This window comes from Myotis davidii, unplaced genomic scaffold (assembly GCF_000327345.1).
Source record: "Myotis davidii unplaced genomic scaffold, ASM32734v1 scaffold935, whole genome shotgun sequence".
NCBI lineage: Eukaryota > Metazoa > Chordata > Mammalia > Chiroptera > Vespertilionidae > Myotis > Myotis davidii.
Window position 1 is genome coordinate 59917 of NW_006286974.1, and position 24078 is coordinate 83994.

The following is a 24078-nucleotide window of genomic DNA, read 5'->3' on the forward strand; positions in this document are numbered from 1 at the left end:
GAAGGGGACGCCCTGGGCCCCGAGCCGGGGGGCAGCCCCCAGGAGGAGCTGGACTTCTCCATCCTCTTCAACTATGACTATCTGAACCCCCTCGAAGGTCGGTGGAGGCTCCCCCCGGGCCTGGCCCCCCAGTGGGGGCTTGGCCTGGGGCAAGGGCCAGGGCCCCTCTGCTCCAGATGTCACTCTTCTGGGGGCTCGGTGCGGGGTGCCTCTCCCCCAGGAGGGGAGAGGGAGGGCACCAGGCCAGGGACTGCTGCCACCCTGAGGGGGCGGTCGGCTCACTTTGCCCCATAGGGTGTCAGTTTCCAATTCCCCTGGCCGCCCTGTGGGAGGGGCGGCAGAAGGTGGTGGCAGGGGGCGCAGCTGGCCTCTCGCCCGCTGCGGGGTAGTCCAGCCATTGGTTTGCCTTTGGAGGGAGGAGGGGAGGGAGCAGAGAATGGAGGCAGTGGGAGGGGGCGGGTGCCCAAGGAGGTGGCCGCTGAACCTCAGGATCAGGCAGGTGAAAGCGGATCGCCTCCCCTGCAGGCCACCCGAGGCGGAGAAGGCTTGTCGGGGACTTGGTGTTGAAACTAAGGAAGAGGCTGTCTGTGTCTACTGCTCGAGTGTGGTTTGACTTCGCCGTCAGCAGGCCGGCCCATTTCCTCCCTGGGTGGTGCTGCTGCCTTTGCCAGTCACCCCAGGGATCAGTGGGCGCTTGTTCAAGCCATCAGCACCCCACAGTCACAATGGATGTGGGGGCTGGGAGGGGGCGGGGGTGGGGCAGCACCTGTCAGTCTGCCTCCAAGTGCCTCTGCCCCTGGGGCTGGGCGGCCCTGGGTGGGCTGTCACTTCACATGCTTAACAGGAGCCTTCCTCAGGAGGAGGAGGAGGCCGCACACCCAACCTCACTGTATTTTTCTGGTTAGCAGGTTGTCTTGGAAAAAAACAAAAAATCTAACCAGGCTTCCTGATTTTGACAGCCCAGCCCAGCCAATACTTGTTGAAGCCTTAGGGGCAGGCTTGCTGGTGACTTGCAGATGCGGGGGTGGTGGTGGTGGGGTTGCTGTTTGCAGAGTCAGGCAGGGTTGTGCTGGCTGGTTTGTGTAGGCGGCCTTTTCAAGAACCTGGACTGTGGGGGTGGGGGGTGGAGGGTGGGACTTGCTCCCCCGACCCGCCCGACCCCCCTGCCCCCAGATGCTTGTTAGGCAGGTGAATGAGAAGTTTTCCCTTCCCTTCCATGTCTCTTCACTGGCCACCTTAGGTGAGGGGCTTGCTTCAACCCCAGGGGTCCCCAAGTAAAGATGGTAATTAGTAATTATCCTGTATTTTGGCTGGAGATGGAAATAATTAGCCGGCAAGAGAGACCAGTCTTCTTGAGTTGCAATCTGGAGCCCATCCTTTGCTTTGAAAAGATACGATTAAGAATCTGCAAATGATCCCTCTAGCAGCAGTGGTCTTTCTGTTCGTTAAGATTAAAGTCATGTTTTGCAGGGAACTAATACACCCCTCCCAGATTCACAATCAGCTAACTTTTTTTTTTTTTTTGGCAGGGGGGTGATTTCCGGGGAAATAGTTTCCAAGCCAAATCTAATGGGAGGTGCCTTTTATAGTTTTTCTTGGCAGTGGGACTTGGTGGCCGCCAGATGGGTGTCCAAATGACCACAGTGAAGCCCCGAAATCTGTGTTTTTTTAAAAAATAAAATTTATTTTTTTGGGAACAGTTTTATTTTTACAGAAAAATTGTAAAGATGAGACAGAGTTCCCATATACCCAGCATGCAGTTTCCCATAGTATTAATATTTTACATTAGTATGTATGAGTATTGTTATCATGAACGAACCAGTGATGGTAAATATTATGACCTAAAGTCCACCTCTATTCAGGTTAGACTGCCCCTGTCTCTCAGAGCTGGACAATTTTGAGGAGCACTGATTAGGTGTTTTGCTGAATGTCCCACAATTAGGGTCTTTCTCATTCATGTTCTTCTCATGGTTAGGCAGGGGCTATGAGTTTTGGGGAGGAAGACCAGAGAGGGAGTGGCCATTTCTGTCACGTCCTCACTAGGCACTAGGTAGCAACACGATTTATCGCCGTGCCAGCTGACCTCGGTCACCCGGCCGAGGTAGCATCTCTCTGGGTTCTCCACGGTCAAGTTACTCTTTTCCAACATGTGCTCTTTGGAAAGAAGTTACTGTGTGCCACCGACTTAAAGGATGAGGGGTTGTGCTCTGGAGTCTACACCTTGCCGGGAAGTAGGCAGCACAGAGACGTCCTGGCTAGAAGGGAACCCGGAGAGGCTGACTGAGCTGATCCAGATGTGGGCCAGGCTCTGGCTCACCCAGATGTGAACAGGGGTCCCCTCTCCCTGCTTCAGCACGGTGGCCCTCCCCGCGGGCCAACACTGGCCCCTCTCTTGCTATTGAGCTTTGTCCCGGGTGGCAGGATAATGGGGATTCATGTGAGGTGTTATCCTTCACTCTGGGCGTGAGCTTGGCAAGAACCAAGGAAGGAGAAGGACTGCGGGTGGGACAGACATCAGAAATAGGGGACGGTACTAGGGAATTTGGGGGACGTTGGGCTCATTTTATGGAAGCTTAGCATGTAGCTGCTGTTTATTAGCTCCTGTAGTAACTCCTCTACCCCGGCAGGTGGGCACGATTGGCACCCTCATTTACAGAGGAGGACGCTAAGGCACAGAGGCGGGAAGGAATCTTCTCAGCACGTCAGGTGAACAGCAGAACTGAAATATGAACCTGGCGTCCTGCTCCAGAGCCAACATTCTGGAGGGGCCTTGTTCCCTCACTGGATGGGACACACATGTCACAGTTTGGAAGGTGCCCCGCACCATGGCAAGGCTGGAATGCAAGACGTTTGCCGACAGCGGTCTTGGGCAAGTCATTTACCGTCTCTGGACCTCTGCCCATCAGTCAAATGGCTGAAGTCGTAATACTTACCTCATAAGGTGGTTTGTCCACTTAAAACAATCAGCAGTGTGATTGGCTACTAGCATTGTGTTAAACCCTTGGTTTTGTTAATACAGTTGCTCAGTGAATGTGAGCCAGTGTTCATTTGCTCATCCAACTGACTACTGAGCGACACCCTGGGGATATAATAGGAATAAGACCTGGCCCCTGCCCTCCCTGAGCTACGGCCTCTGATTGGTTTCTCTTGTCCAAGGGCATTGTCTGATATCTCCAGCAGCAAGCTCAGAGTCAGAGAAATGCTGGGCACCGTCCTTGCTTCCAACCCCAGCAGGGGTGTCTCTAGCGTTGGCTTCAGGACTGAGGTGTAGCCATTTAACTATGTCAAGGAAGTATCCATCCATTCCTATTTTCTTGAGAGTTGTGTTTAGGAATGGGAGTTGAATTACATCATAAACTTTTTAAAAAATATATATTTTATTGATTTTTTTACAGAGAGGAAGGGAAAGGAATAGAGAGTTAGGAACATCGATGAGAGAGAAACATCAATCATGCCTACTGCACACCCCCTACTGGGGATGTGCCCGCAACCAAGGTACATGACCTTGACCAGAATCGAACCCGGGACCTTTCAATGCTCTGTCCACTGAGCCAAACCGGTTAGGGAGAAACATTGATCAGCTACTTCCTGCACACCCCTACTGAGGGTGTGCCCACAACCGAGTTACAGGCCTTTGACTGGAATCGAACCCGGGACTCTTCAGTCTGCAGGCTGACGCTCTATCCACTAAGCCAAACCGGTTAGGGCACGTCATAAACTTTTTAGCATCTATAGAAAAATACGATTTTATTCTTCTTAGATCTATCAATATGTTGACGTATATGGAAATATTCACTTGGTTACTATGTATCACTTTCTTATAGTGGTGGGACCTGCATTGGTTTGACAACATTTAAGACTTCTTTCAGCAGTGTTCATGAGCCATACTTGTCTGTAATGTCCTTTTCTTTGTGTGCTATTAGGTATAAGCATCTTTTGGTTTCTGTGCTCAGTAACAATGTACTGTTGGGACTACTCAGTTTCTAACGTTGTGATAGAATTCCCCTGGGAAGCCATCTGGACCTAGTGTCTTTTTATGGGGTGATTCCATGACCACTTTCTCTCTTGTCTCTGTGGGAAGTTGTCCGTCTACACCAGTGGTTCTCAACCTTCCTAATGCCATGACCCTTTAATACAGTTCCTCATGTTGTGGTGACCCCCAAACATAAAATTATTTTCGTTGCTACTTCATAACTGTAATTTTGCTACTGTTATGAATCGTAATGTAAATACCTGATATGCAGGATGTACTTAGGCGACCCCTGTGAAAGGGTCGTTCGACCCCCAAAGGGGTCGTGACCCACAGGTTGAGAACCGCTGGTCTACACTGTCTATTTCTACTGGAGTCAGTTTTGGTAAACTGCATCTTTCAAAGGAATGATCCTTTTCATCTATCTAGATTTTCAAGTTTATTTGCCTGGAGCAGTGATGGCGAACCTTTTGAGCTCGGCGTGTCAGCATTTTGAAAAACCCTAACTTAACTCTGGTGCCGTGTCACATATAGAAATTTTTTGATATTTGCAACCATAGTAAAACAAAGACTTATATTTTTGATATTTATTTTATATGTTTAAATGCCATTTAACAAAGAAAAATCAACCAAAAAAATGAGTTTGTGTGTCACCTCTGACACGCGTGTCATAGGTTCGTCATCACTGGCCTAGAGACTTGCCAACTAGATTCTTATTTTTTTCTACTGAGGGAGATAGCGAAGTTCATTGTAACATATTGAATGGGGACAGGGTTGTGGGAGCCCTGACCAGAGCTCCTGACCCAGCCTTAGAAGGGAGAGGTGTGTTTGGCTGTCAGATAGAGCAGAAGTTTGATTCCTTGTGTGTGCTTATGAGTTCAGTGAATTCTTACTTCTCCCACCATAACACATCGGGAGAGACGGGTGGGTGCTGGGAATCCCTAGGCTCCTCCAGAGGGCCCAGCCCTCCTCTGGGACTGACATGTTGGGAGTGCTCATTGCTGGTCTGCCTCGGTGCACCCGGCATATCCCGGCTTCGATTCCTGCTAAGCGAATGCATGTGTCTCCGACTTTGCCCTTTTGGAAAGGACAACAGACTCCTGGTCATTGCTCGTAAAGTCTATTCTGGTGATCCTTAAACTCTCTGGGTCACAGCCCTTTAACAAGCCGATAAAAGCCACAGGTCCTATATGCATACACACTGTCGGAGCACACGGGCACATATACACCCCCCTCCCCCCGTCCCAGTCTGCTCTGCCCTCCAGTGCCTTTTTATTTGGGTGTTGTTGTTCACCCTCACCGAGGATATTTTTTCCATTGATTTTTAGAGAGAATGGAAGGGAGGAAGGGGTGGGGAGGGAGAGAGAGAGAGAGAAACATCGATGTGAGAGAGACACCTTGATTGGTTGCCTCCCTCACTCACCCCGATGGGGGCTGGGGATTGAACCTGCAACCCAGGTACGTCCCCTTGACCAGGAATCGAACCCAGGACCCTTTGGTGCACGGGCCGATGCTCTAACCACTGAGCAACCCTGACTGGGGCTTACTGCCGTGTATACCATTTTCAGGGAGAGTCACAGTCCCTGCCATAGCCCATTCCCTAGTGTCGCCTGCACTTCAACTCAGGAACACCTGCTCTCAAACCACTCACAGGGGACAATTAAAACCTCATTCTCTCAGCAAACACTCTCCGAATGCTTGTTTGGTGCTAGGCCCTGTGGGGGGTATGGAGACAAATTGGATGTGGTCCTGCCCTGCCTGGGCCTCTGCGAGACACAGCCTGGTAAACAAATAGGGACAAATGAGGTGCTGGGATATAGTATCATGGGTTTTTTTTCCCTGTGTGTGCGCGTGTGTGTGCTTACTAAAAATAGAGTTCTACGCTAAGCAAGCAGGTTCCCTGACGTGACATTCAGAGACGTCGTATGAGTCAAGTTAAGGACAGGCCTTCCTAAGCCTGCGTGTATAAATAGTGTCTCTAGGTGCCGCCGGGAAGGGGCAGGGAGGCCCAGGATGTCGGGGAGGCGGAGGGAATGGGGAGAAGGTTGCCTTGAGCATTCTTCACTATTGAACGCGTGCATCCTGGTGTCTAGATGAAAAGCCCCCTGTTCCTAAGGTGGCCTTGCACTTTGATGGGGGAACGGAGGCCCTTACACCTTAAAGCAGTGTTGTTTGGGTTGGTTCCCAAGGCTCCCTGGGCCTTTGAGGCGATGGGGTTGAATAAGTTTGAAAAATGCAGTATTGGTAGCGAGTGGCTCTCAGCCCCGGCCGCATGTTCGAATCTTCCAGCCAGACCCAGACCAATGGAGTCACTGGGGGTCCGTGAACTTGGCTGAGAGCCATGCCGTGGTGTCAGACCAGGCCTTGAAGCCAGGCTGTTGGGGTCCCGAGTCCCTGCTGTCCGCACTGCAGCTCAGCCAGAAGTCACCGACGCCAGCTTTGATGGAGCCCAAGGACGGAAGCCTGGGGTGCGTTCACCCTTTCCATTTGATGCTTACATAATTATCAGTTGTATGTTTGCTGCTCTTTTGATGGGACTATCCTCATTATAAAACATGGAGCAAAGCTAGGGCCGGTGTGGCTCACTTGGTTGGGCATTGTCTCTAGCACCAATGGGCTGCCAGTTCGATTCCTGGTTAGGGCACATGCCCGGGGTTGTGGGCTCAGTCCCTGGTAGGGGGCGTGCAGGAGACAGCCCATAGATATCTCACATCACATCAGTGTTTCTTTGTCCTTCTCCATTCCTCTCTTTCGAAAAATCAATAAAAAAAGCTTAGGCAGCAAAAAAAGTTTGGGCCCCAACTGGGGATCCAACATGTTCCCCCAACTCCGAAGGCCATTGGCTGGGCAGGTCAGAACGCCCCATGTGAAACAGGAAAGTCCTGGCTGGCAATTCTGACTTAGTTGCCTTCTCTCTGCATGACCTCGGCCAAGCAGAAGTCCCCAACCTTACCAAGCTGGCAGTAACTATTGCCAAGTAGGTGGGCGCAAAGCTGTACATACAACTCCTTCCGAGCGGGATGTATGCCTACGGGCACGTGATTCCTCTCAGGGCTGTTTTCTCACCTGTGAACTGGGGGTGGGGATGGCAGCGCTCACTGGGGCTGAGGGGAGTTTCTAGGAGGCGATGTGATTGAAGTACCAGTGGCTGGGCTGGGTAGATGCTGGGCCGAGGGGGGCGCTGAGGAACTTGGAGGTCTCCTGACTTCCCCAGGACACTGACTCCTAGGAGGAGAGAGAGTCTTTGCCGCAGCCTTTGGTGAATCCTGAGCCTTAGGAGGAAACGGCCAGAAGGAAGAGGCTGGCTGTCACTGCAGAGGAGCCATCGGCCGCGTGCTGGTCGGTGCTACAGCGAGTTATCTCACTTCCGCTCCTGGCACGTTGTTCTGACTTGAAACCCTCACGTGGCCCTGCCTCGGCCCCAGAGCTTGCCGGCTGCAGAGGCTTCTGGGCTGTCCAGACTCCAGGGCTGGGAGGTGCCCAGTGTGGTGCTGCCTCTCAGGAAGGCGGGCCTCCCCAGGTGTCCTGCTGGTCCCCATGGCCCCTGAGCCCCCTGAGCCCCCTGAGCCCCTGAGCTGGGCAGGAAGATGCAGCGAGTGTGATGGATGCCTGCGGCTTCCCCCACAGAGGGACTTCCTCCTGCCTCCCGCCCCAGCACAGGAAGCAGCCAGGTTCCTCAGAGCTCGGGCCAAACCCGCTTCCCCAGGCTGCTGGGAGGTTTGCTGTTTTGCTGATTGCTCCCAAATTGAGCTCAGGGAAGAAGGTGAGACTCCACCCGGGGGCTCTTCCCGGGATGGGCCAGGGCTGCGTCTGCTTCCCCACCTGGAGCACAGCCCACAGGGTGCCCCCAAAGCAAGAGGAGCCGCCTCTGACTCCCCTGAACTGTCAGCATGAGCTTCTTCCAAAACAGGGAAAGGAAGACGTAATGGGATAACTATCGCCCGTGTTTCAGCAGCTACCAGCATGAGGTCGATCTCACTTCTCCGTGCCCCTCGCCCCAGTAACTCTACATCAGATTCCAGATGGCATCATATTTTCTAATAAATACATTAGTATGTAGCTCTCAAAGATAACGAGAAAAATTAAATAGCACTATCAAACCTGAAAAAGAACAGTTACTTAATTTCAAATGTCCAGGGTTCAAATTCCCTGCCCACAAGTATCTTTTTTTAAAAAAATCCCCACTTGAGGATATGTTTTTATTAAATTTTTTTTTTTAAGAAAAGGAGAGAGAGAAAGAAACATCAATCGGTTGCCTCTCGTATGGGCCCCAACCGGGGGTCAAACCCACAATCTAGGCATGTGCCCTGACCAGGAATTGAACCCGAAACTTTTTGGTGTGCAGGCCGATGCTCCAACCAACTGAGCTACCTGGCCAGGGCACAAGTATCTTTTTAATGGTTAACTTGTTTGAACCGAGATCCAAACCAAACTCTCACATTGTATTTGGTTGACATGGCCATTCCGGCTCTTTTATTCTATAAGAGCCCCCGTCAGTCTGTTTTCTTGCCCTTTATTTGTTGAAGAAAAAGGTTTTTTCTTGCGCAGTTGCCCACAGTCTGGATTTTGCCAGTGGCATCTCTGTGGTGTCTCTTAACATGCTCCTCTGTCCCTTGCATTTCCTGTAAACTGGTATTTAGATCTAAAGTCCGGTGCCTTGGACTTTTAATTTTTAAAATTTTTATTGAATTTACTGGGGTGACATTAATTAATAAAATTATATAGGTTTCTGATGTACAGTTCTCTAATACATCACCTGTATACTGTATTGTGTGTTCACCAGCAGGTCAAGTCTCCTTCCATCACCATGTATCCCCCCCTTAACCCTCTGCTAGCTCCCCGACGCCCCCGACCTTCTGGTAATCACCATACTGTTGTCTGTGAGTTTTGTTTTGTTCTTTTCTTTTTAATCCCTTCACCTTTTTCACCCAGCCTCCCCTGACAGCTGTCAGTCTGTTCTCTGTATCTATGAATTTGTTTCTATTTTGTTTGTTTATTTTGTTCATTAAATTCCACATATAAGTGAGATCATAGGGTACTTGTCTTTCTCTGACTGGCTTCTTTCACTTAGCATAATGCACTTCAGGTCTATCCATGCTGCTGCAAAGGGAAAGATTTTCTTCATTTTATGGAAAAATAGTATTTCATTGTGTAAATGTGCCACAGTTCTTTTACCCACTCATCTACTGACTAGAGGCCCGATGCACGAAAGTCGTGCAAGAGGCTCAGCCCTTGCAACAGTGGCGGCTTGCCTCGGCCCTCGCAGCCCCAACTTTGTCCAGAAGGTCGTTCGGCTGTCCGGTCTAATTAGCATATTGCACTTTTATTATTATAGATGGGCACTTGGGCTCCTTCCACATCTTGGCTATTGTGAGTAATGCTGCAGTGAACACAGGGGTGCATATATTCTCTTGAATTAGTGTTTCGGGTTTCTTTGGATATATTCACAGAAGTGGAATCGCTGGGTCATAAGGCAGTTCCATTTTTAGTTTTTTGAGGTAACTCCACGCGGCTTTCCACAGTGTCTGCGCCAGTCTGCGTTCCCACCAGCAGTGCACGAGGGTTCCCCTTTCTCCACGTCCTGGCCAGCACCTGTCATTTGTGGATTTATTGATGGCAGCCATTCTGGCAGGTGTGAGGCATCACCTCACATGCCTCATTGTGGTTTTAAATGGCACCTCTCTGATGATTAGTGATGTTGAGCGTCTTTTTGTCTGTCTGTTGGCCATCTGTATGTCCTGTTTGGAGAAGTGTCTATTCAGGGCCTCTGCCGTTGTTTAATTGGGTTGTTTGGTTTTATGGGTGTTGAGTTTTATAAGTTCTCTATAAATTTTGGATAGTAGCCCCTTATCAGACGTATCACTGGAGAATATCTTGTTCCATTCGGTGGGTTGTCTTTTTGTTTTGTTGATGCTTTCCTTTGCTGTGCAAGAAGTTTTCTGTTCGATAAAGTCCCATTTGTTTATTTTTCTTTTGTTTCCCTTGCCTGAGACTTTTAATGCTTGTGTTGTCCTCTGCAAAAGAAATGTATCAAAAGCAGACTGTAAGCTACAAGCAGAGCAGAGAAATTGCTTTTCCTGAATTAGCATTTGGGACCCTTCCCGTGCCCTAATCTGAGGTTTGGGGAAAGCGTTTTCTCAGCGGGGCCTGTCTTCGTCACCAAGATGCGTTTCTGAAAGCCGGCCCTTTGCATGTCATGTTCGTGGAGCCCTGCCTGGGTGAGCTTTCTGAAGGGAAGAAAGTGCCCGCGGAGCCCAGGATTTATAAAGGTCCTTACGAAAACAAGCCTGCTGGGGCATGCCTGCCGAAGGGGGATGCTACATGAGGGCGCAGAGAAGTGACTGTAAAGATTACAGGAAGGGGCTGTGTACCTGTGTGATCCCAAGAAGGAGGGCTGCGGGTCTGACACCTGCAATGGGTGACATCACTCCGTTGCCATGGAGAGAGGAGGAATGCCATTAATGACCAGGGTTGGCAGGGGCCGCTGATGAAGTGTGCCAGCTCTCTGGAACATGGCACCGAAATCAAAGCTCCCGGGGAAAAGTGTAAATAAAGAACCTGTCAGTCAGTAAGGTATTAATTTTAAATCTCTGGCCCGGGCCAAGGGTGGCAGGGGCCCTTCTGTCTTCAAGGGGCAGTTCCCATTTGGGGTTCAGATCGGCTGAAAGACAGGTAGAAACCGGCACTCCAGGCTGTGCCGGGGGTTGTGGGACTCAGTCGGGGCGAAGCTCTTTGGGGTGCTGGCGTCAAGGTGAGGGGTCTTTGCTGAGGATGAAAAGAGGGAAGGTGGCTGTTCCCCCCCGACCCCGGTGTGCTCTCGTGCAGGCCTTTCAGGGAGCCATGGGTTGAGCGTGGCAGCCCAGTTTCTGAGGGAGGATGACCTGTCTATTTCTGGTTAATTTTTCTGACCAGTTCTTCTCCTTTTGGTGCGGAAGCCGCCTGTGTCCTGCTGTCATGCAGGGCATGGCTAGTGTGGAGGGACTGTCCTCTGCTGGAAAGGGAGCTCTCGAAGTCCCGGTTCAGCCTCAAGGGCTGGCTTCTTGGATAAATAACTTACTGGGCGCCCATGCGACGGAATGCCACCCAGTGTTAGAGGAGAAACCGCGGCTGCGCACGACAGGGATGAGTCTCAGACACAGTGCTCAGCGAGAGGCATGGCATGAGCATCTTGTTTGATTTTTACTTCTGTGACAATCAAGAGCAGTCACACCCCAGTCCGTGATGAGACAAGTGAGGCTCGTGGGTCCCCCCGGGTGAGGGTTACTGGCTGGGTGGGGTCACAGGGGCGCCTCTGGCAGGTGGAAATGTTGCATATCTTGCATGGGGGATACCCAGGTGCGCACACATGTGAAAAGACACAAGATGTGCCTTCAGTGTTTGTGCCCTTTGCCGCATTGAAGTGATGTCTCAATGTGAATCCCAGCTCTGCCCCGATGGTTTTGGTGAGTCCCTGCACCCCGAGTCTCAGTTTCCCCATTTGTAACAGGAGCTGACAGTGCCTGCCTCCCAGGCCGATGGTGAGTTGCGGAGAGGGGAGCAGTGCCCATGAAGGCGTGCGGCACAGGGGACATCCGCTGTGGGGATGAGTAGCAATAGGAAGCTCTCTGAGCTTCTTGAAGGCAGGAGGGCCCCATTGAAGGACTTTACATCAGCAAGAGGTGGTTCTTTTCACCCCAGTTTGAGACTGGCGTCTGCCAGATGCCCAGGCCCTGCTGCCCGCCTCCCGACGCTGACCCCGAGGCACGCAGGTTGCAGATTCCACACATTTCTCTAACCCTCTGCACCGGGAGTACGTGTCAGTGGGTAGGTGTATGTGTTTTTGCAGACAGCCATGCCAGCAGCCCGTCTGCAAGGCTCGTTGCTTGCAAACTGTCCCAGGTCCTGTGTCCCGGCGCCTGGCCTGGTGGCAGGCTGCCTGGGAAGCAGGACGAAGCCCTCCTTCTGCCCTGTCTGGTGGAGACAGACAGCTGTCTTACGTGGGGCAAAGTCAGCAAAAAGCAGAGCATCGAGTGGCTTTTTCCAGTGGCTCCACGGTGTGACACGGTAGTAAGCTGCCCCCCTTTCCTTTCTGGACCTGATTTATCTGGATGGAATTTCTTGTCCTTTCCTGCCCTGTGTCTGCATGTGTTATCTTTGAATGACGGAGCGACAGCCTGATTCTCCATCGTTATGAATACACACGGTCCATCGAGAGGGAATCCAGTACTGTTGTGCGTATACGCATGAGGGGCAGGCTCCTTGGGAAGCTTGCTGAGTGTTGGATTTATTACTTGATGGCATTTTGTAGCTTTGCAAAGGCCTTTCCAGTAGGTGCTGCAAACCGCCAGATGAAAAATCCATCCACCTTCTTGCTCCTTTTGACCACGCCTTGCAGCCCCGAATGCGCAGGAAGTTACGAGAGCCTTGGGGGTGTCGGGAGGCAGGATCCCTCCCCTCCGTCTTCTCCCCTTTCCTCCAGTCGCACGTGTGCATCTCCAGGTTCGGGCATCCTAGGTGCTGCCATGGCAACAGACTGTGATGTCTCAAACCCGCAGCCTGGGACTCGCACCTCGGGGTGTGAGCTCATCGAGGGGTGGCTCCGCCACCTCGGAGGAGGATGGACGCAGCCCGGGGGCCCTGCTGCTGGTCCCAGGGCGTCCGGCCTCCAGCCCCTGCCGGGTTTTTCTCCTCCACACCCTTCGAGCCTGAAAGCACGGGTTTACGTTGCCCCCTCCCCCAAAGGACAGCCGCCTCCTGTGGGTTCCCTGGCTGGGTTTCTATTTCGGTCACTCTGTTCTGCTTCCTGAAAATTCCACCCCCCGGACTTCCCAGAGAAGATGTTCTGCTCTTGGGTTCCTTTTTTCAAAAGCGATCTGCCGGCTGGTCAGTTGGCCCTGACGGGCGGCCTCAGACTTGGCCGTGTGTCCTCGAGGGTGAGCAACAGGCCGCAGGAGGCTCCTGGAGGGCCGGCGCTGGCAGGCCCACTGGGCGGCCTGAGCGTGGTTTTTAAAATAATTCTTGACTCAATCCTGGGGCAAGTGGAGGGGCTGCGATTATTGCAGAAGGAAGGAATCAGTGTCGTTAGCTGTCGGGGCAACTTCCTCCTGAAGGGGCCCCCGGAGCAGTTGCTATTCTGGGGCACCTCATTGCCCTGTGTTGGGGTGAAGGGGTCACCATCCAGGAAATGGCCCCTTTCATGAGAAGCAGGGTAGGTAGAGTAGTGGTGGTGGGGGGGGAAGAAGACCCAGCTGCCTGAGACTGAGTCCCAGCTCTGCCACCCTGAAGCTGTGTGACCTTGGGCAAATGATTCGCCCTCTCTGGGCCTCATTCCCCCCTATTTGTATCACCTGCTTCCTAGGGTTCTTGTGAGACAAACATATATTAATATATATTAAATACACACAGGGGCCCTTGGAATGGAGTAAATGGTGAGTTTGTGTTTAGCTACTTCCATTTTTGTTATTGTGAGTAGCTCCCTGAGTCGTTCACACTTTAGTAAGATTTAGCGGGTCAGCTCCCAGGTGGCCCAGGGAGAAGAGTGCAAGGCGTGGAATGGAGGCAATGGGGGAGGCGTTCTCCACCCACCCCACCTGTTTTCTGAAGGCTCACAGAGTCTCTGCGAAAAGAATTCCCAAAGTGTTAATGAATCCATTTGATTTTTATAAAAATGTCTTCTCTTTTAAACAGTGTTTTCAAAGGCGTTGCATGCTCGTGTGTGTAAAACAAAGCAATGAGAAAGGGTAGCCTTCTCACCGAAACGATCCTTCTTTCCATATTAATAATAGACAGAAGGGCTCCACTAATTGAGTCTGTAGTCTCTGTTTTTCGGGCTTTCTGTGGATTAGGTGACCCACGAGGTTGGTATTGTCACCGACCTCATCACCATGTTATACCTGAGGACTAGGGGGTCCCCCAGGTCACAGAGCTCGGGGCTGGGACAGTGGAGCTGGAGTCCCCTGACACAGTGCGTTGACTGACACCTGGACCTCAGTGCGGACCCCTTGCTGAGATGGGGTTGGAGTGGCCTCCCCAACCATCCTGTCCTGCAGTGTCTGAGCGTGGCCAGAGGTCTCCCCAAACCTTCACGGGGCCCTGATGTTGGATGAGCAGCCGGGAACTTGGTGAAAGGAAGGGTGATGGCCATTAGGACTTCCAGAGGTCTGCTGCGGGAGCGACGTACCTGCTAGGGCTGACAGTGAGCACATGTCCCGGCTCTGAGTCACTTCAGGTTTGAGGCATGACTCACAGGTTGAGCTTCCAGCAGCCTGGGCCTCCGCGGCATGCCGGCGGTGCTGAGGTGCCGGGCGGTGAGCACAGGGCCGTGGTTCTCAACTGGGGGCCGTTCTGCCTCACAGGAGACACGGGGCAATGCCTGGAGACATTTTTTGGTTGTCACAGCTGGGAGAGGGGCGGAGATGCTACTGGCTTCTAGTGGGTAGAGGCAGGGATGCTGCTAAACACCCTCTAGTCCCCACAGTTAAGAATTGCCTGGTCCCAAGTGTCAGCGGTGCTCAGGTTGAGAATTCCTGGCCTACTGGTTGAGGGCGCGCTCAGGTCTGCCTAGGTTCAAGCTGTGAGACTTCAGACAACTTAATTCACCTCTCTGTGTCCTCATCTGTAAAAGGGCAGCAAACAGTGCCTACCTTCTAGGTTGTTGTGAAGATTAAATAATTCACTACCTGTAATGGGCTAACAAAAGTGCTTGGCACTTAAGCTCTCAAAATGTTAGCTGCTTTTCCTATTTTTATTACTATTATTTTGAGCCCTATCTGCCTTCAGAGAGCTTAGTCTAGTGGGGAGACAGACAAGGGAATCTATAATCGATAGACTTTACCAGAATCTAGATGACTCTCCAGGTTCTAGGAACACGGAAGAATTGCTGACTGACTCAGCCGGGAGAGTAAGTGAGGGCCTTCAGGAGGATGCGGTCCAAGTGGAATCTTGATGGACAAATAGTGGCTTGCTAGGCTAGGTATGGAAGGGAATTCAGGGCAAGGGGAACAGCATATGCAAAGGCCTGGAGGCACAGAGGACCGAGAGCAGCAACCTTTCAACCCCTCATCACTGTTTCCACTTTATTCCTGTTGAAGTACTGATGCCCCCAGTGCAGGCCAGGGACCTCCCATGGCACGTGAGATGGGTTCACGTGGTCCCCTGTGGAGGACCTTGCATATAATGAGAGCCATCTCCTTCTCTTTGAACTAGTCCGAAGGAATGGAGTCTCAGTGAGATGCTACTGTGTCTTTAATGCCTTCCTTTCAGACACTTGCCATTCCCTCCTCCCTCTAGCTTTAAAAATGGTAGGCTTTCTGGGGTCACGAAACGTCCTACATCTTGACTGTGGGGTGGTTACAAGGGTGCACAACATTTGGCAAAACTCTTCAAACTCTGCACTCCCAACCTGCAGGTATAAGTTATACCCCCATAAAAAAAGTGCATCGGAGGGAGAAAAAGAGCGGGCCCCAGGCTCCAAGCCTTTGGCCGGCCATGGTGTCTTGCTGGAATTTAGTAACTTTTATTTTTATTGTACTTTTACCCTCCCTTCTATTTATGGAGTTGACACTGATTTTCCATTGGTGGTAGTGGTGTAAGTTTCCCCTTAAAAAAAAAAATAAAGTAGTATGTGAGTGGATTTAAATAGAAATATTAAGTACATAATATTTACCGGTGGTACATTATTGCTACAGCAAAGATTATGCAAGTGTCAGAAAAGCGAGATTTTTGGCCACGTGTCTGAGAAAACTTGGTGGTTCTGAGATGAAACTGGCTTCGCCCAGTGCCACGCGGGGATCACAGCGAGTTAAAGAGAGCGGTGTGCGAGGCTGGCAGTGTAAGAGCAGCAGCGAAGGCTCCTACCTCCTTACATGTTTTAGTGAGGAGCCATTTGTCTGATCTTCAGAGGACCGAGGATTTCATGATTATCAGTTACCTTCCTTTTCCTGCTTGCTGTTCAACTTTCACAATCTGGGGGAAGAAAAAGAAGAGAAAGAGAAACTGCTGCTTGGATGAATTAAAACCGATGTAAATGTTTTCAGGGCTTTTGCTTAGCAAAGTAGCCCTTCCGTTCTAAGCGGCTGCCGGGGGGTGTGAGTGGTGTGTGTTCGCATGGCCGAGTTCCATGACTTTTCACAGCAGCCCTGCCGGGGTGTTTCTGATAAGCTGTAATACAGTTTTTCTGATAAGGCCGGAATTTTTGCTAAGAGACCTTTTGTGTTTTGTTTTGCTGGTTCGCAGGGTGGTGGATTATCAGGGTGTTGTTACGGATTTGAGGTTAATCTCTTTGTAGGTTGAAAGTGTATGCTCTGTTACCTGCCAGGAAGGAGTGTGTGTGTGTGTGTGTGTGTGTGTGTGTGTGTGTATGCGTGCACGGACAAATTCAAATCTATGTTGATCTGCAGCTTCGCAAGAACTCTAGACCCTGCAGATTCAGCTAGAACAGCCAGAGGACTTCACAGCTAGAAGTGACCAAGGAGACTGGTCCCTGTGACAGATGAGAAGGCGGAGACGTACAGTTGGTGGGTGGGGACTTCTCCAGGGTCACACAGCTCGTTAGTGGCAGAGTAGGACTAGCTCTCAACTCCCTGCTTCCTAAACCAGGTGTCATTACTGTATATTATGCTATGCCACGGCCACCTTTAAGTAAAATAAGAACATGTTTCTTTGAGGAACTGTGCCTCTTTTCTCAAGGTCACACAGAAACCAGGCCTCTGTCTGCTAGGCCACGGCTGCCGAACGACTTGGTTCCCCTCGCTGGAGGAAGGCCCTGCTTCCTGTGACTTCCAGCAGCAGTTTGTGTGTGTGCACACTGGACGCATTTTGCTTTTCTGTTTTAACACTGTATCTTGAAGTCATTCCATTTCCATGCAGAAAGAACTTTTTTATCCCTTTTTATCTTCTTTAATTAGTTTTTAATCCTCACCTGAGGATATGCTTAGAGAGAGCAAAGGAGAGGGAGGGAGGGAGGGGAGGAGGGAGGGAGAGAGAGGGAGAGAGAGAGAGAGAGAGAGAGAGAGAGAGAGAGAGAGAGAGAGAGAGAGAGAGAGAGAGAGAGAGAGAGAGAGAGAGAGAGAGAGAGAGAGAGACATCAATGTGAGAAACACTGATTGGTTGCTTTCTATATGCATCCTGACTGGGATAGAGCCTGCAACCTAGGTATGTGTCCTGACCGGGAATTGAACCTGCGGCCTTTCGAGTAGGGGATGATACTCCCACCAACTGAGTCACCCAGCCAGGCTTCATCCCGTTTTAAATTACCTTCTTCAAGGTTACACCTTTCTATTGTTTGATATAGATATTAGCATCTTTGAGTAGTAGTTTAAAAATCTTACATAGATTTTCTGAGCTCACTCTTATTTACTTGTTCACCCAACCAACAAATAGTTTTTTGTTTGTTTGTTTTTTGTTTTTGAGGGTTTGCTTTGTGGGCAGGTCCTGTCCACATGCCAGGAATACAGTGGGGAGGGAGAGAGTCCTCACGGAATTGACTGATTGGTGGGGGTGGCCTGGAGGTTGGGGGAGAGCCTGGCAATAGATGAATAACCCCAGAATTACTTAATTGCAATGCATTGGATAGTGCATGGAACAGAGCAGGGAAGTATGAATGGGGTCTGATGCAGTCAGGGTGGTCGGGAAACCCGCCCAAGCACATGAGGCTTTACCTGGAGGGAATGAGTGGCTTTAGTTATGTGGAGAAGGGCCTGGGTACGAGTGGGGAGGAGCAGTTGAAGTGGAGGGAACAGCAAGTGCAAAGGTCCTGCGGCAGAAAGGAGTGTGATGCTTTCTGTGAACAGGAAGATAGCCAGTTTGGCTGGAGTCCAGTGAGAGAGGTTAAGCTAGAGGGGCAGGCAGAGCCCAGCCAGTCTGGCCTTGTTAAGGTTATTTAACTTTCCCCTAAGACAGGATGGGAATGCTCGGCCCATGGGCCATATAAGGACCATGAAATCATTTGGTCTGGCCCAGCCAAAGCATTAGGGGTGAGTTAATTAAATGTTTGGCCAAATATAGCAGGCTAGTTTTTAAGTTGATAATTTTGTATGGCCCGCGAATGATGTTATAAATATCCAAATGGCCCTCGCTGGTTTGGCTCAGTGGATAGAGCATCAGCCTGTAGACTGAAGGGTCCCAGGGTCGATTCCGGTCCAGAGCACATGCCTGGGTTGTGGGTTCAATCTCCAGTAGGGGGCATGAAGGAGGCAGCCGTTCGATGATTCTCTCTCATCATTGATGTTTCTCTCTCTACCTCTTCCTTCCTCTCTGAAATCAATAAAAACATACTTTAAAAAAATTCAAACGGCCCTTGGCAGAAACAAGGCTCCCCACCTCTCCCCTAAGAGCTGTGGGAAGCCATTTCTGAGCTCTCACCTGGGGGTGGGGGGCACCGTCTGGACCCTATAAGATAGCTCTGCTAAGCCCGGCAGCATCTCCAGGATGGCCCGGAAGGGGAACCAAGGAGGTTAAAAGTCATTTGTGCAGCCACCCTACTCCCCAAAACGGGCCAGCCACACAACTTTAGGAAGAGACCTCATGTCTGCCTGGCAGGCCCTTGGACATACATATTTTCACTTACTTATTTGCTCTGTCACTCAAAAAAAGTGTATGGACAATCTCTAGTGCCTGTGCTAGGTGCTTGGCAAACAATGCTGAATGATAATAGACATGGTTCCAACCTCAGTGGAGTATAGACCCTAGTGCAGAGTCACAAACTTCTATAGTGGATTCTTTAGGCTTTGTGGGCCATATGGTCTCCATCTCGGCTACCAACTCTGCTGTTATAGTGCAAAAGCAAGATATAGACCATACGCAAACAAATAGAGGAGCGGCTGTGTTCCAATAAAACTTTATTTATAAACACAATCTGTGGGCCGGATTTGGCCCAGGGGCTGTAGTTTGCCTACCCCTGATCTAGTGGGATGGAATTCCCTAAACAGATAAATATCTGATGTGATGTGAGCTGGTAGCTGGTGCCAATGGAAAAAGATGTCAGGGAGAAGGGGTGGAGCAAGACACCGGGGTGAGGATAGAGATGCTCTTTTTGATGGGCCAATCTAAGGAGGTCTTGGCTGAGCAGGCACGTGAAGGAATCAGGGAAGGGGCCAAGTAAAGACCTTGGGGGGGGGGGGGGAGAATTTCCAGGCAGAGGGAGAAATGCACTCAGGAACTCAGAGGCAGACCCTGCTTGATGGAAAGCCAGGAGTCCCTGGGCTGTTGCTGAGTCAGGTTGGGGAGAAGAGGGGACAGGTGGGAGGGGCAAGACAAGCCAGGGCCCGAGGACAGGTGTGTTAAGAAGTTTAGATCACATCTACTAGTATAATGTCCGGGAAAGCCTTTAAAGTGGATTTCAGAAATGGATGTTTCAAAAGATTGCAGTGTGGGGAACAGACCACACAGAGCAAGGCTGGAAATCGGGAGGCCAGGAAGAGGCCGCTACAGTGGCCCAGATGGGAGAGGACAGTAGCTTGGACCGGAGTGGCTGTAGTGGGGAAGGGGTGACACATGAATTTGGTTTATAATCAACAGTGGCGGTCAGGATTTCCTGATGGCTTGGACGTCAGGGTGTGGCAGAGAGGAGTCCAGGCTGAATGGAGGGGCCTGTGCTGAGCTGGGCAGATTGGAGGAGGAATGGGTGAGGGGTGGCAGGAATGGATAGCTGGTTCCCTTGCTAGTTCCAGTCTCCAGCCGTGGGGCCTTTTGAGGTGGCAGCAGCAGCCTGCGCTAGACGGCTACTATGAGAGAAGCAATTAGGGTGTCTCTAGCTACTGGCGTGATAGTTTGGAAGACACTTTAGCCAGAGCCTTGCCTTTGGGGGCCAAGTGGTTTGTCTGTGGGATTTCTAATCCTGCTAATTCTGTGGTTTAGGGTGAATCTCTTCCCCTCCCAGGGCCTCAGTTTCCTTATCTGTGAAATGGCACAAGATAAGACATGAGTCAGAAATTCTGGTTCAGAATTAAGTTACTTGTTATACTTGAGCATGGATATTTGAGGTTTGACCCCAGAGCTCCATGCACTCCAGGCCCGTGCATCCTCCCTCTGTCTCCCGTATCTGTGTCAGACACGTAGAGCTATGAGGTGGGCCTAGGTCCGAGGTTTTCAAATTGGGTGTCATAGCCCACTGGTGGGACAGTAAGCCTGTTGAATGGGTTGTGACCAGCCTGTAAGAAAAGTAACCTCAGTTGTGTGTGTGTGTGTGTGTGTGTGTGTGTGTGTGAGTGTGAGTGTGTGTGATGAGGGTGTCGCATGTAGCAGGGTAAGTATTGTGTTGCGAAGCCTGTGTTTCAGTTGGGAGTGAATATGACGGCGTGAGCTAGGTTGTGAAATAAAATGCATTTCTTCTGACGGCCCCATTGAGACAAGGGTTTGGAAGTCATTAGCCAGGTGGCCATCCAGGCCTCCAGCTGACGCTTCCCAGCTTGGCCGGGCCATGCTCGGTGCACCTGCCCTCAAACCTTTCTGCTGTGACCGTGCCCCTCACGGAGCCTGGGATAAAGCAGCCCCCTTTCCTTCTGGTGAGGGAAGTAGGGTCCAGCCTGGGGTTTGGCGTGGTGGGGATTTAAACAGTAAACAAACAGCAGGAGACAAACCCAGCCTGTGATTGCTCTGCTTTGGGAGTTCTGTTCTAGAGGCTTAAAAAGACCTCCCCTCCCCCCTTCTCTTTCCAGAAGAACCGAATACACATAAGGTCGCCAGCCCACACTCCGGACTTGCATACCATGACGATGTCCTGGACTATGGCCTCAAGCCATACAACCCCCTCGCCAGTCTCTCTGGCGAGTCCCCCGGCCGATTCGGAGAGCCGGATAGGGTAGGGCCCCAGAACTTTCTGAGCCCGGCCAAGCCAGCGGGGGCCTCGGGCCTGAGCCCTCGGATCGAGATCACTCCGTCCCACGAACTGATGCAGGCAGGGGGGGGCCTCCGCATGAGAGACACTGGCCTCCTGGGGGAGCAGGCGCCCCTGGCGGGGGCGACCGCCAGCCCGAGGTTCACCCTGCCTGTGCCCGGCTTCGAGGGCTACCGCGAGCAGCCGCTTTGCTTGAGCCCCGCTAGCAGCGGCTCCTCTGCCAGCTTCATTTCCGACACCTTCTCCCCCTACACCTCGCCCTGCGTCTCGCCCAATAATGGCGGGCCCGACGACCTGTGTCCCCAGTTTCAAAACATCCCTGCTCATTATTCCCCCAGAACCTCGCCAATAATGTCACCTCGAACCAGCCTCGCTGAGGACAGCTGCCTGGGCCGCCACTCGCCCGTGCCCCGTCCGGCCTCCCGCTCCTCGTCGCCTGGTGCCAAGCGGAGGCATTCGTGCGCTGGGGCCTTGGTTGCCCCGCTGCCCGGAGCCTCACCCCAGCACTCCCGCAGCCCCTCGCCGCAGCCCCAGGACGACGGCGCCCCCGCTGGGTACCCCCCAACGGCTGGCTCTGCCGTCCTCATGGATGCTCTGAACAGCCTCGCCCCGGACTCGCCTTGTGGGATCCCCCCCAAGATGTGGAAGACCAGCCCCGACCCGTCACCGGTGTCTGCCGCCCAGCCCAAGGCCGGCCTGCCCCGCCACATCTACCCGGCCATGGAGTTCCTGGGGCCCTGCGAGCAGGAGGAGAGGAGGAACTCGGCCCCCGAGTCCATCTTGCTGATGCCCCCGACGTGGCCCAAGCCGCTGGTGCCCGCTATTCCCATCTGCAGGTGAGTCGGGCTTTGAAAGCTGAATTGTTCCACGATTTAGTGTCAAGAGGTGGTTTTCTGGCTGTGAGTGTGGGGTTCAAAGTTGGCCAGACTCTGAACATTTAAATTCCAGCTCTCCGTTTACCGGCTGTGAGACCCCGAGAAGGAAGTTAAATTCTCTGAGCCGTGGTTTCCCCATCTATAAAATGGGTATAGGTGTACATGACTTACTGGGTGGTGATTTTGAGGGTGTAGTAATAGGATGCATGTGATTGCTCATGTGGCACTTGGCTCATCATTCATTCATTTACTTAACAAGTATTTATCAAGCACCTGCCAGGTGCCAGACACTGTTATAGGTGTTGGAGAGACAGTGATGAAAAAAGTGGGCAGAAATGTCTGCCTTTATGGAGCTGGCATTCTCACAAGCAGAAAGCAAGTCTTCATGTATGCATTTTGCTATCTTATTAAAAGACTAGAGGCCCGATGCACGAAGATTCGTGCAAGAATGGGCCTTCCTTCCCCTGGCTGCTGGCACCGCCTTTCCTCTGCCCTCTGGCCTGGAGCCGCCTTTCTGCCTTCCCACACTGCCCAGAGGCCCAGAGCGGCTGGGGCAGCTGGAACACCTGCATTGTTGCCATAGCGACAATGCAAGCGTCCTGCCCTGCCCTGACCCCGGGCCTGTCGGCACCTGTGTATGCAAATTAACCCACCATCTTTGTTGGGTTAATTTACATACCCACTCCTGGTTGGCTGGTGGGTGTCATGAAGGTACAGTCAATTTGCATCTTTCTCTTTTATCAGTGTAGATGTCTTATTTGACATCTGCTATGTACCACAGGACTGCAATCAGTGATAGGGAAACCCTAAAAAATAGGTGAGCCCTACTCCTTAGGAGTTTAAAAATCTTGATAAGCTGAAGAGTTGTAGATAGCAGCCTGTAAGCTTTGGACTCTCTTAGGACTGGATTTGAGTCCTGGCTCTGTCATTTACTGGCTGTGTGATCATGGGCATCTCTGGTACTGCCATCCTACTGAACCCATCAGACATCACCAATCCTGCAGGACCATCTTTCTCACTGAGCATTTTTTTCATGTCATGCCCAGGGCAGACATCACTAATCAATCAAGACCTTCATTCTCACTGAGCACCTTTCTGGGCCTTGGTTCCTCCTGTGAGGTGAGAATGATAATAGTAACTTATCTCATGGTGTTTTATTTTAAGGGTTAGGTGAGATCATATTTATCAAGCTCTTGGCATAGAATCTGCACAAAGTAAGAGCTCAGAAACAGTGCAGCGTTATTGTCATAGGGTAATCTTTGTCTTCTAGAGGAAAAGACAAGCTCTGTGCTAGGAGACTGAGCTCCCAATAGCTTCAGAGTCCTGATAGGGACCACAATAATCACCAATATTTAAGGACTCTGTTCCAGGCATAATTCTAAGTATCTCTATGTATGACTACATTTAATTCTCACATAAATCTGGTTTCGTATTATTTTTATTTTGATGACAAGAAAAATGGGGCACACGGTCAGGGGCAGATATTATTCTATCTGTGGTATTAGATGAATAATCTGAAGCGTTATGCACTTATCATATCCTAGTGGTTTTCAACCTATCATTTGATTTTAGCATATGGAACCTCCCCTTTTTTTCCCCAAATAAAATATTGAATACCAAAATAGATAATGGTAGAGAGAGAGGGTTTTGATTGATGTGGGGTTGAGATAGCCAAGGACTCTGCCCATTAACTTAACCCCACACCAGACCCTGTAAAGCTTCCAGTCTGACTGAGAGCACCACTGCCATAGTAGGTCGGCCGATGTCCCTTAAGGAAAGGAATGTCTGGGTTCAGTAGGGTTAAACAGGTGCCTATGTGCAGGGGACCCCCCCCCCCCCCGCCTCCAGCTGTGGGCAGAATGCGCAGTGATTTCGAAGCTCATTTGGCTGCCGAGTTCTGAGTCCTGTGGCTCAGGTTTCACAGAGCTACCTTAGGACGCGGTGATCAAGACCAACCCCTGGCACAGGTTGAGAAACCAGGGCGCAGACAGGTGACACGACATGCACGTGATCACACAGTCATGACCACGTTGGAACTTGGAGTCCAGGATGCCTGACTCCTCGTCCTTTCTGCTACAGATCAATCTCCAAAACACGGCCTCTCTAATGACTGGCAATGGGGAGGAGCATTAGTATGAAATATGGTTGTAATACATTTATGTGAGACTTTATTGTTTATTTTGTGAAATCCTTCCCTCTCCATTCTGTGGCTTGATCTGAGAGGTGTTAGAATCCTTTGTCCCCTACCAGGTGTCAGTCTGTGCCAGCCAAGGGGATATTGGTAAGAATTTTCTATCAGATTGAGAGGATGGGGGCATTCAGGAGATCTCATGATAATATCTGCTCAAAGGTGTGTGGACAGCTCACCAGCCGAGGGCTGGAATTCCAATGCAGGATCTCAGACTGACCTCAGTGGTCTG

General features: G+C 51.2%; 1 protein-coding gene across 1 annotated transcript in view; it reads left to right on the forward strand.

The window, feature by feature from the left end:
• Positions 1-9: 9 nt before the first annotated feature.
• NFATC2 (nuclear factor of activated T-cells, cytoplasmic, calcineurin-dependent 2) overlaps positions 10-24078 on the forward strand; it is a 147935-nt gene continuing 123866 nt past the window's right edge. Inside the window, exons 1-2 of the mRNA XM_006758787.2 lie at positions 10-97; positions 20605-21619. Of these exons, the coding sequence (XP_006758850.1) occupies positions 20838-21619 (782 nt within the window). The 5' untranslated portion in view covers positions 10-97; positions 20605-20837. The remainder of the gene's footprint in view (positions 98-20604; positions 21620-24078) is intronic.